This window comes from Lepidochelys olivacea (genome assembly GCF_965140295.1).
Source record: "Lepidochelys olivacea isolate rLepOli2 genome assembly, chromosome: 9".
Taxonomy (NCBI): Eukaryota; Metazoa; Chordata; order Testudines; family Cheloniidae; genus Lepidochelys; species Lepidochelys olivacea.
Window position 1 is genome coordinate 78,092,801 of NC_140419.1, and position 18,269 is coordinate 78,111,069.

At 48.3% G+C, this 18,269-nt stretch overlaps 1 protein-coding gene across 1 annotated transcript in view; it reads left to right on the forward strand.

Annotated features, from left to right (window-relative positions):
- EFNB1 (ephrin B1) overlaps positions 1-17,841 on the forward strand; it is a 134,877-nt gene extending 117,036 nt beyond the window's left edge. The window contains exons 4-5 of the mRNA XM_084639378.1: positions 6,043-6,171; positions 8,425-17,841. Coding sequence (XP_084495504.1) covers positions 6,043-6,171; positions 8,425-8,813 — 518 coding nt within the window. The 3' untranslated portion in view covers positions 8,814-17,841. The remainder of the gene's footprint in view (positions 1-6,042; positions 6,172-8,424) is intronic.
- The last annotated feature ends 428 nt before the right edge of the window (positions 17,842-18,269 follow it).

An 18,269-nucleotide genomic window follows, 5' to 3' on the forward strand; every position in this document is an offset into this window, starting at 1 on the left:
TGTGGGGAGTGGTGAGGAAGGAGCTAGTTTGATGTCTTTGTATTTGATCACTAACTTATGTTGATCAATTCTATAATAAATGTTATGGTGCCCAGAAGCCTGTGGCTCATTTGATGCTGTAAAATACAGGTGATGATGATGCCTTTGGGTTGCTCCATTTTTGCTCCAGGCATACTGAAGAAACTGAGAGAGAAGACGACCTATGAAGTCCCCTGTAATCCAGGGGACAGTGCAGGGTTGTTTCCTACACTTTATTTTCCAGTGCCCCAGACTTCCCACTTCTGACTGTGAATACCGCCCACCCCTGTCCCATTTGATTAGAATGTCATTTAGATAATGAAGAGGATTAAATCATTTGAGTTTAATGAAGAGGATTAAATCATTTGAGTTTAGCAGCCAGTCATGGTTCAAGATTCTGAAGCATTCATGGCCTTATCTGGGAGGGCCCATGCAACAGATATTCTGATTGGCTGCTAATGGAATGAGCTGTTTCCATCTAATTAAATGTTCCATCATTACTTTCCCACAAGAGGGTGGTCTCTCCAAAACAGAGATCTAATTGGAATTATTTTTTTTCCCTTTTGTGCTAACACTTTAGAAAGTTCAAGCAACTTTTTATAGCAGCCTCTTCCTCTCTAGGCCCAAAGTGGGGTTACTGGCTATAGTCTGGCATGTTGATTAGGGAGTACAGGGCAACTGCTGTTTGAGCAGTGACATTTCCCAATTGTTCAGCAGAGTTTGAGTTTTAGGGTCCTGTTTTGGCCAACATTTGTGCACACACAGCATTATGAGCCCAAGTTACAGTAAGTGTCAGTTCCACCCCACCTTGGTTTTATCACTTCGCTGGAAATGAGCTCAGACTCTGAGATGGATGGTCAACTGAAACTGGTTTGATCTGTGATCGGGCAGAGTCCTCCAGCTTCCTCAGTGCCATACATAAAGGGGGTTGCCATGTTCCCCATTGCTGGGAGAACAAATCTGAATGTTGGATACTGCAGGTCCCTAGAAATAGCTGAAGTTGTTTAGCCTGTGCTGAATTGGCCTGTTCTCAGTTCCTGCCTAATATATAAACTAGACACAACTTTCAAGTCTGAACTATTCTGCACCAAAGTAAGATGGCAAAAACTGCTTTCTGCAAGAAAATCCAGTTCTTAAACTAAAATGGGGGCTTCCTGTCTCTCCCCACCTGTCCCATTATTGAAGTGAGCGAGAGATGGCCATCAGAAGGGAGAGCTAGAAATTAGGGGCTTCCCCTCTGAAATAGCTCAAAGTCCAATAGTTACTCCTAGTTTGCATAAAATGGAATTTATTGCAACCAGTCAGGAATAGAGGTCCTAGAAGCCACGTTGCCCAGACTAAGAATTGCATTCTAGCAGTTGCAGTTTCTGCAGGCCATCCTCAAGGAATCCATGTTCTGCAGATAGCCGACTCAGGGAGCTACAACTAAACCTTGGGCATTCAGCGTCAACAGTTCAGGTCACTACTGCTTGAGCTAACAGAGATCTGGCAGAAGCCTTATCTTCTCTCTGGGATAGATCCTAAAGGGGATAATGCATCTACCAACACAATGCACTAGATGCTCATCAATATTAACAATGAAGGTGGCTGTGGGTCTTGTTGCAAAACCCACTGCATTGCATAGGGCCCTGGGCACCCAAGGCACAGATGGCTGTTCCTCCATTGACTCTCCTTTGAGCAGCCCCCTGCATATTTGTAGGCAATATCAGTCTGTCGTTTTGTGGCCCTGGACCTTTCAGTGTGTTCAGGGGAGAGTGATTTTGCCCCTAATACTAATGAATTTCACCTTCTGTGCTTTGAGATATTCTGGGAGTGATATCACAGCTTCATCCAAATGGCGTTTCTGGAGCTGCAATTTAATTCCAAGAGGTACCACATGGCCCAGTCTCTTTGGCCTTCTATGAGCTTTCCCAGTGCATGCTGGGATTCTACAAGGAGGTCATGGCGAAGGGGCAGCTGTGGGAACAGGGCTGAGGCACCGAATTCTTTCTGACATCTGATGCTTCCTTGGGAAATGCCCCCAGAATAAGGGATTGTAGTACAGCCATGACCTATCTGAGTCCTTTAAATGTGCTCTGCTGTGTAATTTTTTCTGATGGCCGAAGCTCTCTGAAAACATCCTCTTCCCAATCTGTGGAGTTCTTCTGGGCCCCAGTGATGCCGCAGGCCTGACTCCAGCTCACTCCCTGGATGCAGAGCTCAGAGTGGCTGCTTTTCGTTATTTTGTTTGATGTTGTTGGAGCCAGTATTTATAACAAAACAAAAGGAATAGTGCTGCTGCCCTGGAAAGTTAGATTCCTTTGTGTTCGCTCAGCTGCCTTTGTTGGAAATATGCGCAGACCCATGCACTGGAGCTCAGAAGGAATCTTAAAAAAACCACCAACAAAAAACTGTTTCCCCCAAAGTTCTGAAATGTTCCAAGCCTGTGATGTCCCCGAACTCCTCTCTCTCAGCCTCCTGATGCCTCTGCCCTCCCTTAAAGACAGTGCTACCTCATCACTGCCCTTTCATGTGTGCTTTCTAGAGTGATGCCTTTCAGGCAAAGAGGCAGACAAGGTCCCTGTCCTGAAGAGCTTACACTCTAAATAGAAGACAGCAAACTAGGGGATGGGAGGCAGCAGCAGGCCACTGACTGAAGCTGAAGTTAGCATATGGCTTGTTAGTTCAGTGGTTTTCATTTGGCAGTTAGTCTGGTTCTGTTGCCTGTTTTGTTAATGCTCCTTTGCGGAGAGGACTAGCTTTGATGTTGCTATTTCAGTAACTCCTGTGGGTTGGCCTCTTTCCTTTCTGCATCATGTCACACTTCCCAGACCAGGGGAGCAGTAATAGGAATTGCTTGGCTCTCAGACTGTTGCTGGTTTCCCACACTCAGTCAAGTCTTATGCATCCCTTTGGTCTGCTTGTAAGCAAAGTTCCAGCCAGAGTAGGTGAAGCATCTTTGCTCCCTGTGTTGTGTTTGATGTGGTCACTTTAGAATGCAAAATTGGGCACATAATCAGATGGACGTGAAAGGGAAGGATGGGGGATATGGCTGCAGCTAGGGTGAAGCTGGCTTGTCTGTGTTGCCCGTCCCCTAGTGATGCTGAACAGACCATGGTCTTGCCAAGGAGGCACCAAGAAAGCCATCTTGTTCTGCTCTGTCAAATGCCCTCCCTGCTCTGTGACATTTTGCTACCACCAAGGGAGCTACTTGCATTATTCATCAATGAGCAACAAATGCCTTGGAGGCGGCAGGAGGTGGGTCTGGAGCTCTGGGTTCTCCCAGCAACACCCATGACAGGCTCATTTCTGTGTGATACTCACAAAGGTTTAGAACTCCATGACTATGTTAAACTGGGAGTGGAGGGACACATTTATTAGCTCCCTTTCTGGGGCGGGTAAGAGGGCAGCCAAAATACGCCAGCTTCAGGTGGTTGTTCCTAAACCCTAGGTGGAAACATTTTGGGGGAACAAAATATCTAATGGGGCTTGTCACATATTGTTAGTGTTTAAGTTGAAGGCCTTACTGTGGTCCAAAAGGCCCACAGGCAACAAGCCCACACAAGCTTCACCCAACTAATTACAGTAAAATGCAGTTTGTAATGTTGTCCAAAGGGGAGATCCTGGTGTGTATAGGATTCAGCTAGGAATCTACCTCTGCTTCTTGTTTATCTGACTCTCACTGCTGTTTCTGCTCTAGTACTTCTAGCCTTGAAGGGGATGGCAGGACTTCCCACCCACCGAGCCAAGGGAATTGCCTAGACTCCCCCAAACTGAAAGCAATTCAGGCAATGTCAATCCTAATGGTCTTAAAAAGAAACAGATTGCTAGTGCTTGTCTTCAGCTTGTCTCTCTTGCATACCACCAAGATTAGAGGTCTGAGGGTATCATGCAAAAGCAGCACAGACCTTTGGCTCAAGACGGAGCGTTACCAGCTATGATCTACAGTGTCCATACTCTCTCTCTCTAGGCTCCATATCAGATTCAAAGTCTCACTCTTATATTTGAGGTCCTAGCCCCACCTATGTCTTGTCGCTGGTCACTGGCTTGCCCTCCTATTTGGACCCTCTGCTAATTCTGTTTCGGTGTAAAAATTCCTTTGTGCCGTTTCCAAGGCTGTCCAGGGAATGTTTTCTCTCAGCCTTACAATGCGCAGCCTCATTCCCCTCCTGCAGATCCCTCCTTCAAACCCATCTTTGCTCACAGGGCCTCAGACAGTGACCCATATAACAGATACTACTCAAGCCAACAAAATTACTTTAAATATGGCAGCTGATGCGATGCTCCCTGTGTCACTTCAGCAGCCATGACCACATTTCAGCTTTGTGCGCCTTCCTTCTTTGCTTGCTGTTGTTTTCCGAGGATTGTGTCTGCCATTCTCCTGTTAGATTGTAAGTGTCTCAGGGCAGGGCCTGTGCTTCCAGTCCTGCAGTGTTCTGCAGCACACTGTGTATGTCTGGGGCCAAACTGAACAATTGTATTACTTGTGAAATGAAGCTATCCATGAGCTGCACTTAAATCTAATGGAAACGCCTGCATTCTGGCAACAGATAAGGATCTTACTCCTTAATTCCCTGCGCCCTCCCGTGCGCGCACCCTCCCAGGCACACACGCTCCCCATAAAACTCTGAGCTGCTCCTCTCTTCATCTCCATTTGGTGGCCAGTTTCATGTCTGGTGTAGCCCTCTGAAGTCAGTGATGTTACCCCAGGGGTAGATATGGCCCAATCCAGTCTTGCTTCTGCAGCATGTAACCCCTTGATTTCCTGGGCCAGCCCTGTGAGGTGCAGAACCGTCCAGGCGGAGCTGGGTTCCAGACGGAGTTCAGGAGAAATGTTTGTTTTTGAGTGTTCTCAGGAAACGCAACCTCGCTCACAGTCCTGCCTTTTAACGTGTACTGCTCTTGAGAAGGGGTGCCTGTGTGAAACCACCTTCCACCACCCTCTTTCTGTTCCTGAGACAGCTGATACTATTTTGTATTGTGGTCACACTGAGAATCCCCAATAGGGATTGGGGCCCCATTGTGCTGGGTGCTTTGTGCACACTGGAAGATACAGTGTTGCCTTAAAGAGCCCTCCCTGTAAACAATTACTGAATGTAAGGGACGATAAGATGAGGTGAGGGAGGAGCATAATGAAGATAAAATCATGCCTCACATTAGGTTAGTGACTTGTGCAACTTGGTGGTCCTGATTGTTCTCAATTGTCTTAAATTTCAATCAAATCACTCTCCTTGACTTACAACTAAATCATTGTTGGCTGGTTAGTTTCTTGCGGGTGTCACAGCAGAGGTGAGTCTACTGGAGGGATTAGAAAGAGGAAACAGTAGTAGCCTTACAGATTAATTCAGGGAGGGCATTCCCTGCATAAAGGGGTAGTGTGGAGGAAACCACGGAGACTGATTAGAGAATGACTTTCAAATGTGGGACTTAACCTCAAACCATCACACATCCTCTAGTTAAAAGGAAATGCCTCAAATGCAAAACCAAGGCAGGACCTGTGCCTGCCTCCAGGAATCATGCTTGCTGGTGCAATAGAACGCCAGGGGCTGTTTTGGCCCAGAGTCCTGAACACTGGTTATTTGAATGAGGGAGAGAAGCCTTGTATCACTCTGGTTCACCCCGACCCTTTCTCTATGTGGTTAGCCTAGCACTCACCGTTGGAGCTGGGGGACATGAGAATCAGAGTGCACGTTTAAAACCAAGGGGAATGCTTGCTCCTCCATACATAGTAGGCAAATGTACCCAGTGTTCCTAAGCCTCTTTGCCAAGCCTCCCACTCTTACCCATCAATCCCTTGCCCCATGCCTCTGATTCCTTCCTCCTGCCCATACAAGCATGTAGACCTTGCACAGGGCCAGCCTGCACTTGTGCACACGCAGCATGTTGTGCTGCACCACCTTTATGAACAACGTTTGACATGGGCACTCAGATACCAGGGTAAGGAGTGAGGTTTAAGCGATTGACGGTGGAGGAAGAGCTACAGCTCTTGATCTTGTAATCTAGCACCTGGAAGCAGATTTCTCATTCCGTCTTTCTTTTTCCCAGATCCAAATGCTGTGATCCCAGAGCAGCTGACAACCAGTCGGCCCAGCAAGGAATCTGACAATACAGTGAAAATCGCCACACACAGTCCACGCCACAAGGTCCCTGTGATGGAGGATCCTGGGAAGCCAGGTAGGTTTGCCTGTGCATTTTAAGAAAGAGAGGAAAACCAGTAGTGCTCTTAGTGGGTCCTGGACCAGCTATTGATTGCCAGAGGAGCCAGGCCCAGTTCAGTTCTAAGAGTCCAGGGAAATCGAGATACCTTAGAGTAGGGAGTTAGACATCTGCAAGCTCTCTGCACAGGTTTCTGCAAATTCATCATCTGGGGTTCCCTCACCATGCATCTCCTGATGTCGCTGCTCATAGACAGTGAGATGCTGCCAGAGTCCAGAGCAGTGGCAGAATGGACTTGGACTCTGAAGGATAGTACCTGGAGCTCCCCGGTGTCTTAAGCAGGGGGAGTTTTCCTTTAGCACTCTCTTGCTCCTGTCCTCTGTATTGGTTGTTATCTGTCAGTTTACTGAGGCAGAGTTGGGGGGGTCAGAAAAATAGAGGTTGCCTGGATTTTTGAGCCAAGCCTGGGTGAAAGGCCTTTGAAGGTGGTTTCCTGAGTTCCTGTCAGGAAAAGTGGAATCCGATGAAGTGGGGGAAAGTTGCTCGTTTCTCCATCTGTGATACAGACAGGAAGCCAAACTGCTCCCCTCATGGGTCTTAGACCTGCCTTGTACTTGGGGGTTAGAGGGAGGTGGGGGCAGTAACAGGATATGGCAGGTCTACAGGCATCAGAACCACTTTCAGTAGAGCTTTCTAGTCTTCTGGGGGGAGCAGGGACTCCTGGGGTTCATCTGATTACATACTGGATGTGAACAGCCATCTGTCTCCAGTCCAGTCAGGTGAACGTGAAAAGAGAGGATGTCAGATTAGGGTGAGGAAAGGGGGCAACAATGGGACGACAGTGTCTGTGAGTGGCCAAGGTTTCTCTCTTATGGTATGTCTACACTGCCAGTGAAGGTGTGATTATAGCATGGGCAGGCATACCTGCGTTACCTGTGCTAGCTAGATTAAAGCTAACAATAGTTGTGTAGACATGGTGGCATGGGCTTCAACACAAACTAGCAACCAGAGTACAGGCCCTCTAGGAAGCCTGGGTAAATATTCTACTCTAGTTGCTAGCCTGTGCCACTATGTCTACACTGCTATTGTTAGCTTTAATCTAGGTAGTTTGGGTAACACACAAGTATTCTTACCCATGCTACAAACACATCGTCACTTGCAGTGTAAACATATCCTGAGATTGCATTGCTTCTTGAGACTGAGTAATTGGGGTTACGTACATGGGGAATCCAGTACATGCAAAGTGAAAGAAGATATGCTGTGGACACTGCTGTGCTGGGGTTTCTCCAGAATATACCCATTCCTCCTCCTGGAATCAATGGGTCTCATGTTCCCACTAACTGGACTGTTGCCTCTGCTATCTCAGTTCACTCGGAAGAAGGGCTTTGCTGCTGACTACCATCTGTAAGGGTTGGAGATGCAAATATAGCAGAGTGGGGGCCCTTGGGGTATTGCCAGCCCCTTGGTGTGTACTCAAATCTGGGTGTGGTACTGGAACCAGGTACTTAGGCTCCATAGTTTAGACATAGCCTGTGTCAGCATAGGGTATGACTCCACTATGGGGACTATACCAGGCTAGACATAACCTACACCGGCAGATGGGTTTTCTGTTATAGGAAAACTACCTCTCAGAACGATGTTAGCTATATTGACAGAAGTACTCTGCTGTCGACATAGCTGCGTCTACACTGGGGGCTATGTCAGCATAATTATGTTGGTTAGGGATTTTTTTCACACCCTAGACCATTGTAGCTACGTTGACATAACTTTTAAGTATAGACCAAGCCTTAGACTGAACTTCAAACCCTACCCCCTGAAATCACCTGGTAAACTCTCTTCCTCTGCCTCTTTGGGTTATGCCCAGTCTTGTATCTTAACCTTTTCTTCTGTCCCATCCTATAATAGCTACTTTTCAGTTGCCATTGGAGTACATTAGTGAACTGAGTTTCCTTTTCCTTATGCAGATGGGTGAATTTGGAGCTGGGCCAAGTGCTGGTAGCCGTACAAGCTTCTTCCCGAGAGCTCTACCAGTGTACCTCATCCCTGACTTGCAGTTCCCCCTGCTATTCCCGTCCACCACTCTTGCTAAATTGGGTGTGGTGGCTTTGCAGTGGAGCAACAGGATTAGGCTGAGACCATGTAAATTCTTTTTGTGGCTTAAGCAAGAGAAGAGCCCAGGTTCCCCGAGGAGGAAGGGAGAATGACTAAATGCTTGGGCAGGAAGGTCATTTCCTCACTTTAATCCATCTTGTTTTCTCCCCCATGCCCCAGGCTCCGTTAACCAAGATGGGCAGAACACCCAAGGTAGCAGTGATGGATTCTTCAGCTCTAAGGTGGCAGTATTTGCTGCAATCGGTGCAGGCTGTGTCATCTTCATCCTTATCATCATCTTCCTTGTTGTCCTCCTGATCAAGATCCGCAAGCGGCACCGGAAGCACACCCAGCAGCGGTCAGCAGCCTTGTCACTTAGCACCTTGGCCAGTCCCAAGTGCAGTGGTAATGCAGGTTCAGAACCCAGCGATATCATCATCCCCTTACGGACTACAGAAAATAATTACTGCCCTCACTATGAAAAGGTGAGCGGGGACTATGGGCACCCCGTCTACATTGTCCAGGAGATGCCCCCTCAGAGCCCAGCCAACATCTACTACAAGGTCTGAGGCCTACTACAAGGTCTGAGCCTCGGCATCCTACCAATGCAAGAGCACTAGAGAGCTGAGGGCCCTGGGGGCAGCCGCTGGCTCTCCCCACTAGTGTGCTCGCTCTGTGAGGGAGGAAGTGAAAAGAACCACATGCCAAGACCAGGGGAGCGCAAGGGTCTCGCACCTGATAGTGGATCACTCGCACGCTCTCGCTCTGTTTTCCCCTTTGTATTTAGTTTTGTAGTTCTCAGCTTTTGTAATCCCAAAACTCGAGGGTGGACCTTCAGCATCCTCCTCCTGCTTCAGACTGCATCCTGGCTCTAGACACATCTAACCGTGATGTGGCCCTAGCTGCGCACAGCAGCCATTGTGCGTGGGCGCTGTGCCTTTCCTCACTCTGATGCCCCTGGCGATACCAGAAAACTCTGCCCTCTCTTGTTTTGGGGATGTCCCTTTCAGCTTTTCCATCTATATTATGTTAAGTATTCTTGTGCTTGGGGCTGTGCTGGTTGTTGCTTTGGTCCAGGATTGTCCTAGGAGTCGGATTAACTTGTGGGCCCCAAGAAGAACCTCCACTTACCTGAGGAATGAGCAGCTTGCGGCAGCACTTTGCGTAGGTGTGCCAAGGACGTAGACCCTGTGCAGGGAGGAGGCTGACAAACCCAACATACTATTATTATTATTATAATTATTTTTTAACTTTTGTAACATTTTTATTTTTGTGAAATATTGGTGGGACTCTGAGCCACCACCTACAGCCTTCTGGCATACTCTTCTCCCTCTGCCATGCCAATCCCCTGGCCATGCTCTGCCAGGACACAAACTCTCACCTTCTGCTGTCCTTGCCATTTTAAACTTTTGTGTTAAGTTTGTAGCAGTCAACTCTTGTTTACCTGCTTAAACGAGGGGGGAGAGGAAAAATATAACTCAAATGGTCAGTGCATGAGAAAATCCAGGGTTCTACCCCATGCCACCAGAGCCAGGAGCCTCCTCCCTTTCAACAAGACAGTAGCCTTTGTGGGAACTCCTCAGAAAGGCATGTCTTCCTCATGGCATGCCCCTTGCCTGATCTCTTTTCCTAGGACAGAGGCTGAGCTACTTTCTCCAACATCAGGGAGAGGGCAGGAGGACAGCATTCACTGATCGCCTCAGTCAGGCTGGATCTGGGACTGGGCTGAGAGAAAGGGTGGGAGCATTCAGTAACTTAGTCACAGGGTTCATTCTTGGCTCTGTCGTTTCCGCAGATCCTGAAGTTGGTTTGCTCTTTGGGTTCAGGCCACAGGGCTTCCATTTGGACAGGAAACTAAATGAATCATGCCTGCTCTGAAGCCCGTACTTGACATGTTCTCAGGAGGCTAGAGCAAATGTTAAGAGAGCAGGAGAAAGCAAACTGCATTGATGTTGGGGGTGGGGCAGATATTCAGTGGCCACAACAGTTAGGTTGTTCTGACCCTGGCTGAGCTGGGGTGGTTGGAATTCTGAGTAAACTCAAAGGCCATCTAGGCCCCCATGTACCCCAGCATCCTCACCCCTTCCACAAAGAGCAGCTGGGCCTCTTCTCCCACTGACCCTTTCATTTCTAGAACTCTTATGTATGTTTGATCTGTTTTCCCTAGTGACTGCCAGGCATGAGCCAGTCATTCAGCACTAGAAGCTGGGCTTAGCTCCTTCATGGCTTCAGCAAACCCTATTGATTGCTGTTGTCATGGCATGAACACCAGTCAAAGACCCTGCTCCATCCTCCTGATTTACTAGGTAACAGATCACCCTATCTGGCTCCATTCCGTGAATGCATGCGTCCCACCTCACAGGGCAGGAATGGCTGTGTCCTGCACTACAGAGGAACCCATCACAGGAATACTGCAGTTCCTTGCAGTTATGGCCCCAGATCTAGTAGTAACATGACTGAGTGGCAGTGTTTGAGGGATCTTGGCACGTCTTTGAGAAGGTCCTGCCATGCTGACCTTGTGTCCAAGGGGTCGGTGGCTACATTCCCAGTCTGTCCTTGGGGTGGGATTTCCCAACATCTCATAAAAATGTAGGGCTGAAAGGGACCTCGAGAGGGCAAGTGTAGCCCCCTTTCATAGAATCATAGAATATCAGGGTTGGAAGGGACCTCAGGAGGCTTTGAGCAGGACCTCCCTGCTCAAAGCAGGACCAATCCCCAACTAAATCATCCCAGCCAGGGCTTTGTTAAGCTTGAGCTTAAAAACTTCTAAGGAAGAAGATTCCACCACCTCCCTAGGTAACACATTCCAGTGTTTCACCACCCTCCTAGTGAAAAAGTTTTTCCTAATATCTAACCTAAACCTCCCCCATTGCAACTTGAGACCATTACTCCTTGTTCTGTCATCTGGTACCACTGAGAACAGTCTAGATCCATCCTCTTTGGAACCCCCTTTCAGGTAGTTGAAAGCAGCTATCAAATCCCCCCTCATTCTTCTCTTCCACAGACTAAACAATCCCAGTTCCCTCAGCCTCTCCTCATAACTCATGTGTTCCAGTCCCCTAATCATTTTTGTTGCCCTCCGCTGGATTCTTTCCAATTTTTTCACATCCTTCTTGTAGTGTGGGGCCCAAAACTGGACACAGTACTCCAGATGAGGCCTCACCAATGTCGAATAGAGGGGAACGATCAGGTCCCTCGATCTGCTGGCAATGCCCCTAATTATACATCCCAAAATGCCATTGGCCTTCTTGGCTACAAGGGCACACTGTTGACTCACATCCAGCTTCTCATCCACTGTAACCCCTAGGTCCTTTTCTGCTGAACTGCTGCCTAGCCATTCGGACCTTAGTCTGTAGCGGTGCATGGGATTCTTCTGTCCTAAGTGCAGACTCTGCACTGGTCCTTGTTGAACCTCATCAGGTTTCTTTTGGCCCAATCCTCTAATTTGTCTAGGTCCCTCTATATCCTATCCCTACCCTCCAGCGTATCTACCTCTCCTCCTAGTTTAGTGTCATCTGCAAACTTGCTGAGGGTGCAATCCACACCATCCTACAGATCATTTATGAAGATATTGAACAAAACTGGCCCGAGGACCGACCCTTGGGGCACTTTCCTTTATACCAGCTGCCAACTAGACATGAAGCCATTGATCACTACCCGTTGAGCCCAACAATCTAGCCAACTTTCTATCCACCTTATAGTCCATTCATTCAGCCCATACTTCTTTAACTTGCTGGCAAGAATACTGTGGGAGACAGTGTCAAACACTTTGCTAAAGTCAAGGAACAACATGTCCACTGCTTTCCCCTCATCCACAGAGCCAGTTATCTCGTCATAGAAGGCAATTAGATTAGTCAGGCATGACTTGTCCTTGGTGAATCCATGTGACTGTTCCTGATCACTTTCCTCTCCTCTAAGTGCTTCAGAATTGATTCCTTGAGGATCTGCTCCATGATTTTTCCAGGGACTGAGGTGAGGCTGACTGGCCTGTAGTTCCCAGGATCCTCCGCCTTCCCTTTTTTAAAAATGGGCACTACATTAGCCTTTTTCCAGTCTTCCAGGACTTCCCCCGATTGCCATAAGTTTTCAAAGATAATGGCCAATGGCTCTGCAATCACATCCGCCAACTCCTTTAGCACTCTCGGATGCAGGGCATCCAGCCCCATGGACTTGTGCTCGTCCAGCTTTTCTAAATAGTCCCAAACCACTTCTTTCTCCACAGAGGGCTGGTCACCTCCTCCCCATGCTGTGCTGCCCAGTGCTGAAGCACGACCAAGTAAACCTAGACCATCCCTCACAGGTGTTCAGAGGCTATTAGGAACACATTAGACCAGGGGTGGCCAACCTGAGCCTGAGAAGGAGCCAGAATTTACCAATGTACATTGCCAAAGAGCCACTGTAATACGTCAGCAGCCCCACATCAGCTCCCCGCACCTAGCCCCTCCTACCCGCTGGCAGTCCTGTCGATCAACACCTCCCCTTCCCTTCCCACGCCTCCTGATGGCCATGATCAGCTGTTTCGTGGTGCACAGGAGGCTTTGGAGGAGATGGGGGAGGAATGAGGGCATGGCAGCCTTGGGGGAAGGGGTGGTGTGGGGGCAGGGCCTGGGGCAGAGCAGGGGGTTGAGCAGTGAGCACCCCCAGCCCACTGGAAAGTTGGCGCCTGCAGCTCCAGCCCCGGAGTCGGTGCCTAGGCAAGGAGCCGCGTATTAACCTCTGAAGAGCCACATGCGGCTCTGGAGCCACAGGTTGGCCACCCCTGCATTAGACAATGATGGCAATTTCACAACCACCCGTTATAATAATTCCACAACTATTCCAGAGTTTAATTACCCTGATGTTAGAAAGCTTTTCCTAATATTTAACCTGAATCTCCCTAGATGCAGTTTAAGCCCATTACTGCTTGTCCTACTTCAGTGGACATGGAGAACCATTGTTCCCTGTCCCATTTATCACAGCCTTTCACATATTTGAAGACTGTTGTCAGGTCCCCCTCATCCCAGCCGTCTTTTCTCAAGACTAAAGATGCCCAATTTTTTTCACCTTTCCTAATAGGTCAGGTTCCCTAACAACTTTTATCCTTTTTGTTGCTGTGCTTTGGACTCTCACATCTTTCTTAAAGTGTGGTGCCCAGAACTGGACACAGTTCTCCAGCTGAGGTCTAAAAGAAGCATTGTCTTAAGTGAGTGTGATGTGATAACAAGGTGAGAGCCAGTGTTTCTGTGACCTTGTGTGGCTGCCTTCACGGCTGTCCCGGGGAGGGGGGGTTTTCTGACCCTTCTGATGCTGCCTCCGCCTCAGGCGTGAGAATGGGTGGGGAGTGAGAGAGTTGCTTGTTTGTTCCTTGCCTTTTCCTTTGGGAAGTGGCTGCTTTGGAGGAAGTGCAGTGTGAGGGATAAAATTTGTGGGATAGACATTTCCTTAACTCATCCTTGAACCAAATAGTGAAGATATTTCCAAGAGACAGAAAGTCCCTTCTCCCTTCCTGTCCTCTCTGTAAGATTCAGGTATGGAGCAGGGGAAGAGTCATCACTTCTCCCATGCAGGTCCTGCTTTGCTGGGCACAGTACTTAGGAGTCATTCAGTCCACTGGACTCACTCTGAGGCTGCCATCTGCCTTTCCCAGCCCTATTTCTGGGCGGGGATTAGTCATCTCTTTAGTTTACTGGATCCCATTTGTAAATCCATGAAAGGGATTGGCTACAGCACAGTATCTTAAACTATCTTGGGAACCAGAGGCTGTCAGGACATGACAGGGGCCCACAGCACCCACATCAACCTCCAAGCTGGGTTCTGCTTAAGGAGCTGGGCTAGTGCCCTAACCGTCCCTCTGTTTTCCCTGCATGTTTCTTTGGTGTGTATTCAACTGTTCACATTTACTGGTGGCCCCAGAATTGGCTTTTTGGAAGTGCACGGCCGGAGAGCACCACCATGCAATGCAGCTGGGTGCAATAAGCACATGCCTGCAGGCTGCAAGGGGAGATGTGGCCCAACTCCAGGTACAGCCCAGTAAGTAGGGAGAAGGAACACAAAGCACAGCATACGGTGGGGGACTCCACTGTCCTGATCTCATTACAGGCAGTCTCTCCTGAATCCTGCCCTTGTGCCTTCTCCCTCTAACCCAGGGCACTTATTTCCATAAGGCGTATGTAAAACCAGGAGGGATATGGGGCCCACTGAGATCTAGAGGGGAAAGCGGGCACTGTGCTCTGTGGAAATGGCCTCCTGCGGGCTGCATCAAAGAGCAATTGTTCAGTTTTTTAGAAATGAAAAAATGAGAGCTCAGGGTTGAGCAGAGCACCATTCTCCTCTCCCTCTCCCTCCAATCCCAGACAGGGCAAGAAGCAGGATGCCCCCCACCCTCCACTTCTCAGCACCGTGCAGGGCAATAAACCGGCTAGAGTCATGGCTGCCTTTACGGTGGGAGGAGAAGAGCCTTAGAATCACAGGGAACTTAAGCTGATCCCATTGTCCCTCCTTGTGGGCTCTGGGCTGAGGCACAGCGGAAGGGACACTGTTCAGCTGCCAGCCCCTGAGAGATGTCAGGATTGCAAGAGGTTTCATTTTACACCTTTCAGTTTTGCTCCCTCCCCAAATGCACCTTTACTTCCCCGCTGTGGGGGTCTGTGCAGGATGCCGTGCTGTGCCGCATAGCTGCCAGGCTGGGCAGTGTTTTGCCAAGGTGTTTCTAAAGCACTTAGACAAAAGTGCACTTTGAGGCTTGCTCGGCTGAGGTCGTTGGCCAAGGTCCAGGTTTTTCAGGACTCCACAGAGGATTGACTGAGTCTGTTGTGCAAAACTGCGAAAAGATTCTAATCTTAGAGATATCCCCCCTCTCCAAAAAATCAGCATCCTGTTTCCAAGTGCAACTAAAACAATCGAGATTGCTAAAACTGGAGAAGCAGCCCAGCCTGTGTGCATTGTTAAAGAACCGTTTGTTTACAAGGAGTTTCACCTCCCAGCCTGGAAAGGAGTGATTGGCAGTGGTTTGAGACTTCGATGGTCAAGCTGGAGGCATGCTTGATGGGAAGGGCTAGGAGACACAAGGGGCTTGGGCTGGCCAGATGTTTAAACCAAAAGTAGATAAATACAATTGTTCCAACTTTTATTGTTAGCTCTCCAATGTTTATTACTGCCCCCTGAATGCAGTGACTGTCCGCTCGCCCCTCCTCTGTTTTTCTGGGATTTTTAAATCTTAGTAGTATACTGCTAATGAAAGGGCAAAACCACCCATCATCAACAGAATGTGGGTTGCTTGGTAGTAACCCCCATAAACGTAACTAACTCCTCTAGCTGTGGGCAGCTGAAAAAACTTGTAACCATGTCAAGGGGTGAAATCTGAACTGTAATCTTGCTGCACACCTCAGTCTGCTGGGTCCTATAACTGAGTGTCCCTTTTGTTCTTTTCACTGAAAGAATTGAAGGTGGTTTTTGTTTTTGTTTTGTTTTTGTGTGTAAATACTAGTCTTTTTTGGAAGAAATAATGTAAAGATGTTTTGTATAAACTCTGAATTATTTTCTGGTTGCTTTTTCTTAGAAAAACAAATGAGAACTAAAAAAAAAAATAACTGCAAGAACGGGTGTAAAACATTGTCATACCGCAATCAAATTCAGGAGGCTCATCGGCGAAAGGGTGTGTGTGCGCGGGCACTTCGGTGGAGCTATGGAGAATCAGGGAATGGGGTCTTTATTGCACCGCGATGCCCTTCTGACAACAAAAATTACTACATGGCCCCAGGAGGAGGGACTGAAGCTTGAGCCCACCCAAGCCCCAGCACCCCACGTGAGGGGCCAAAGGCTTCAGTCCAGGCAGGGGGCCTGTAACCTGAGCCCCACCGCCAAGGGCTGAAATCCTCGGGCTTTGGCTTCAGCCCCAGACAGTGGGGCTCGGGCTTCGGCTTCAACCCCAGGCCCCAGAAAGTCTAAGCCAGTCCTGGTGACCCCATTAAAATTGGTTCGCAATCCAGAGTTTGAGAACCATTGCTCTAAAGGCTCTAAAAGCAGTTGGTAAATCCCTCCCTCCCCCCCACACACACATTTTAAAAAAAAGTTTTTAAGCCAAACTCATGAATTTGGGGGGCCTACCTCGTGATGTGTGAGTTGTCAGTGCTGGGGTGGGATGTTAACCCACCCCCTCTTCTTTCTAATTGATAAGAGAAAGCTAAACTCTCCCCACCCCTCCTTACTGTGCCTGATGCCTTCATGTTAGAGAAGTGCACTTTGCCTAACTAAAGTGAATGAGTGGGGAAGCACCAAAGGTTAGTCCCATGGGGGAAGGTGTGCACGTGCCTCATGGAAACCATTTCCAGCTCTGCTGTCACATCACGAATGGCAGGTGGTTCAGAGATGGAAGAGGCCTAGTACGTCTGTCTCCGAGGACTGAGTCTGTGGTGATTGCCCTGTGTATTAAAGCTGCTGGTCAGTTAGTTATGCCAAAAACCTTCTGCATTATAGCAACACAGTGAGTTCATGTGAGGTGATTACTGCAGTGCCAGGTTCTCTGGAATGTTAAGATAAGTTGATGAGGTGGAAAGGGTCAAGAGAACCCATTGTCTCCATGGCAGTGCACGCGCAAACACACCCCGTAACGAGGCGTGCACCCACATTTCAGAGATGTAAACAGGTACACGTTCGTGGGGGGTGTACACACCGTGTGTATGCAAATACACCCTGGCATGACAGATGAGCCCATGCATCACAGCCATGTGCACATTTGGGTCATCTCATTAAATACCACAATCCAGTATTCTGCAGCAAGTTAAACTTCCTTCCATTTTCCTAAGTTGGGGACGACCTTAAGTCATGTGATCAACCAGTGGCGCTGCTGCCTCGGCCGCCCTTGCCCGTCTGTGCTGGAGCAGTAACAGTCAGTTATGGTCTCACAGGCATTCTGGCTGGATCATGCTCTCGCCTTTCCTTCCTGCACCTCAAGCTCTTTCTTGCCCCTACAGCTGATGTTGCCAGCAGGGTACTCCCAACTGTAAAAGATCTGAGGTAGCAAGTATTCCTCATACATTTCTGGAGTGTCAGTGAACCAGACAAAGGAGGGTGATTCACGAACACTTTCTGGGACAAGATTAGTGGTCAGGCTGCCAGTGCTGTGCTGCCCTGCTGCTGTAACTGATGTCCTCATCTGTATGCAGAGAGTACAGATGCTCTCCAGCCACAGGGCTAATGAGTGTTTACACATTTTGCCTTCATTAACAGAATTAAAGTACTCACCTTCTCTCCAGCCTCTCCACAGAGAGTCCATCCACTCAGGCCTCTCCTTGGCAGGCAACAGATGACTTGGTCTGAGAAACACTCCAAAATGAGAGTGCCTCTTCTCATGAACGATTGTTCCCTTCCCACCCTCATGATGAAGTGTAAGGTGCAGAGTATTTCTCCTTGCCCTAGAGCAAGATAGTCAGTGGGCAAGCATCTCACTGGCTGGTTGATCCTCTCTTGGTTTCTAATCATGTTCCATCCATTTGTTAAGTTTTGGTTTGGCTTCTGGGCCACAGTCCAGAGTCCTGGAATCCTATTGGCCATGCTCACCCAAACCATGTATTCTTTTGTTCTTGTCATGTTCCTTTTTTTTTTTATTCCTTTGCCTTTTACACAGCTGCTTTCACCCAGTATCATATCATCAATAATCAGTAATATGGAATCTGAATTCCATGGAGCCATGATGGAACCTGATATATTGTTAAATAAAAGATTTTTTTCCTATGGAAACTTAGCAGTCTTCTGTGTGTTTTTGTTCCTGCCCCAAACTCTTTTTGGAAATAAAGTTGTTTTAAAAGAACCAGGAAAAGGTTAACTCAGGGAATTGATAATGGACTACGAAGCAGTACCTTGAGGTGCTGAGTGCTAGACTGAAAAGCATTCGGAGAGAGTTTATTTTGACTGTTAAAAAATGGTCACACATTTGTAACCCCCTCTCACTTGTCTTGTTTGACTCTTAGCTCCTCAGGGCAGAGATCTCATGTTCTGTGTTTGTACAGCTCCAAGCACAATGGAGTGCTGAGCCTGATTGCAACCTT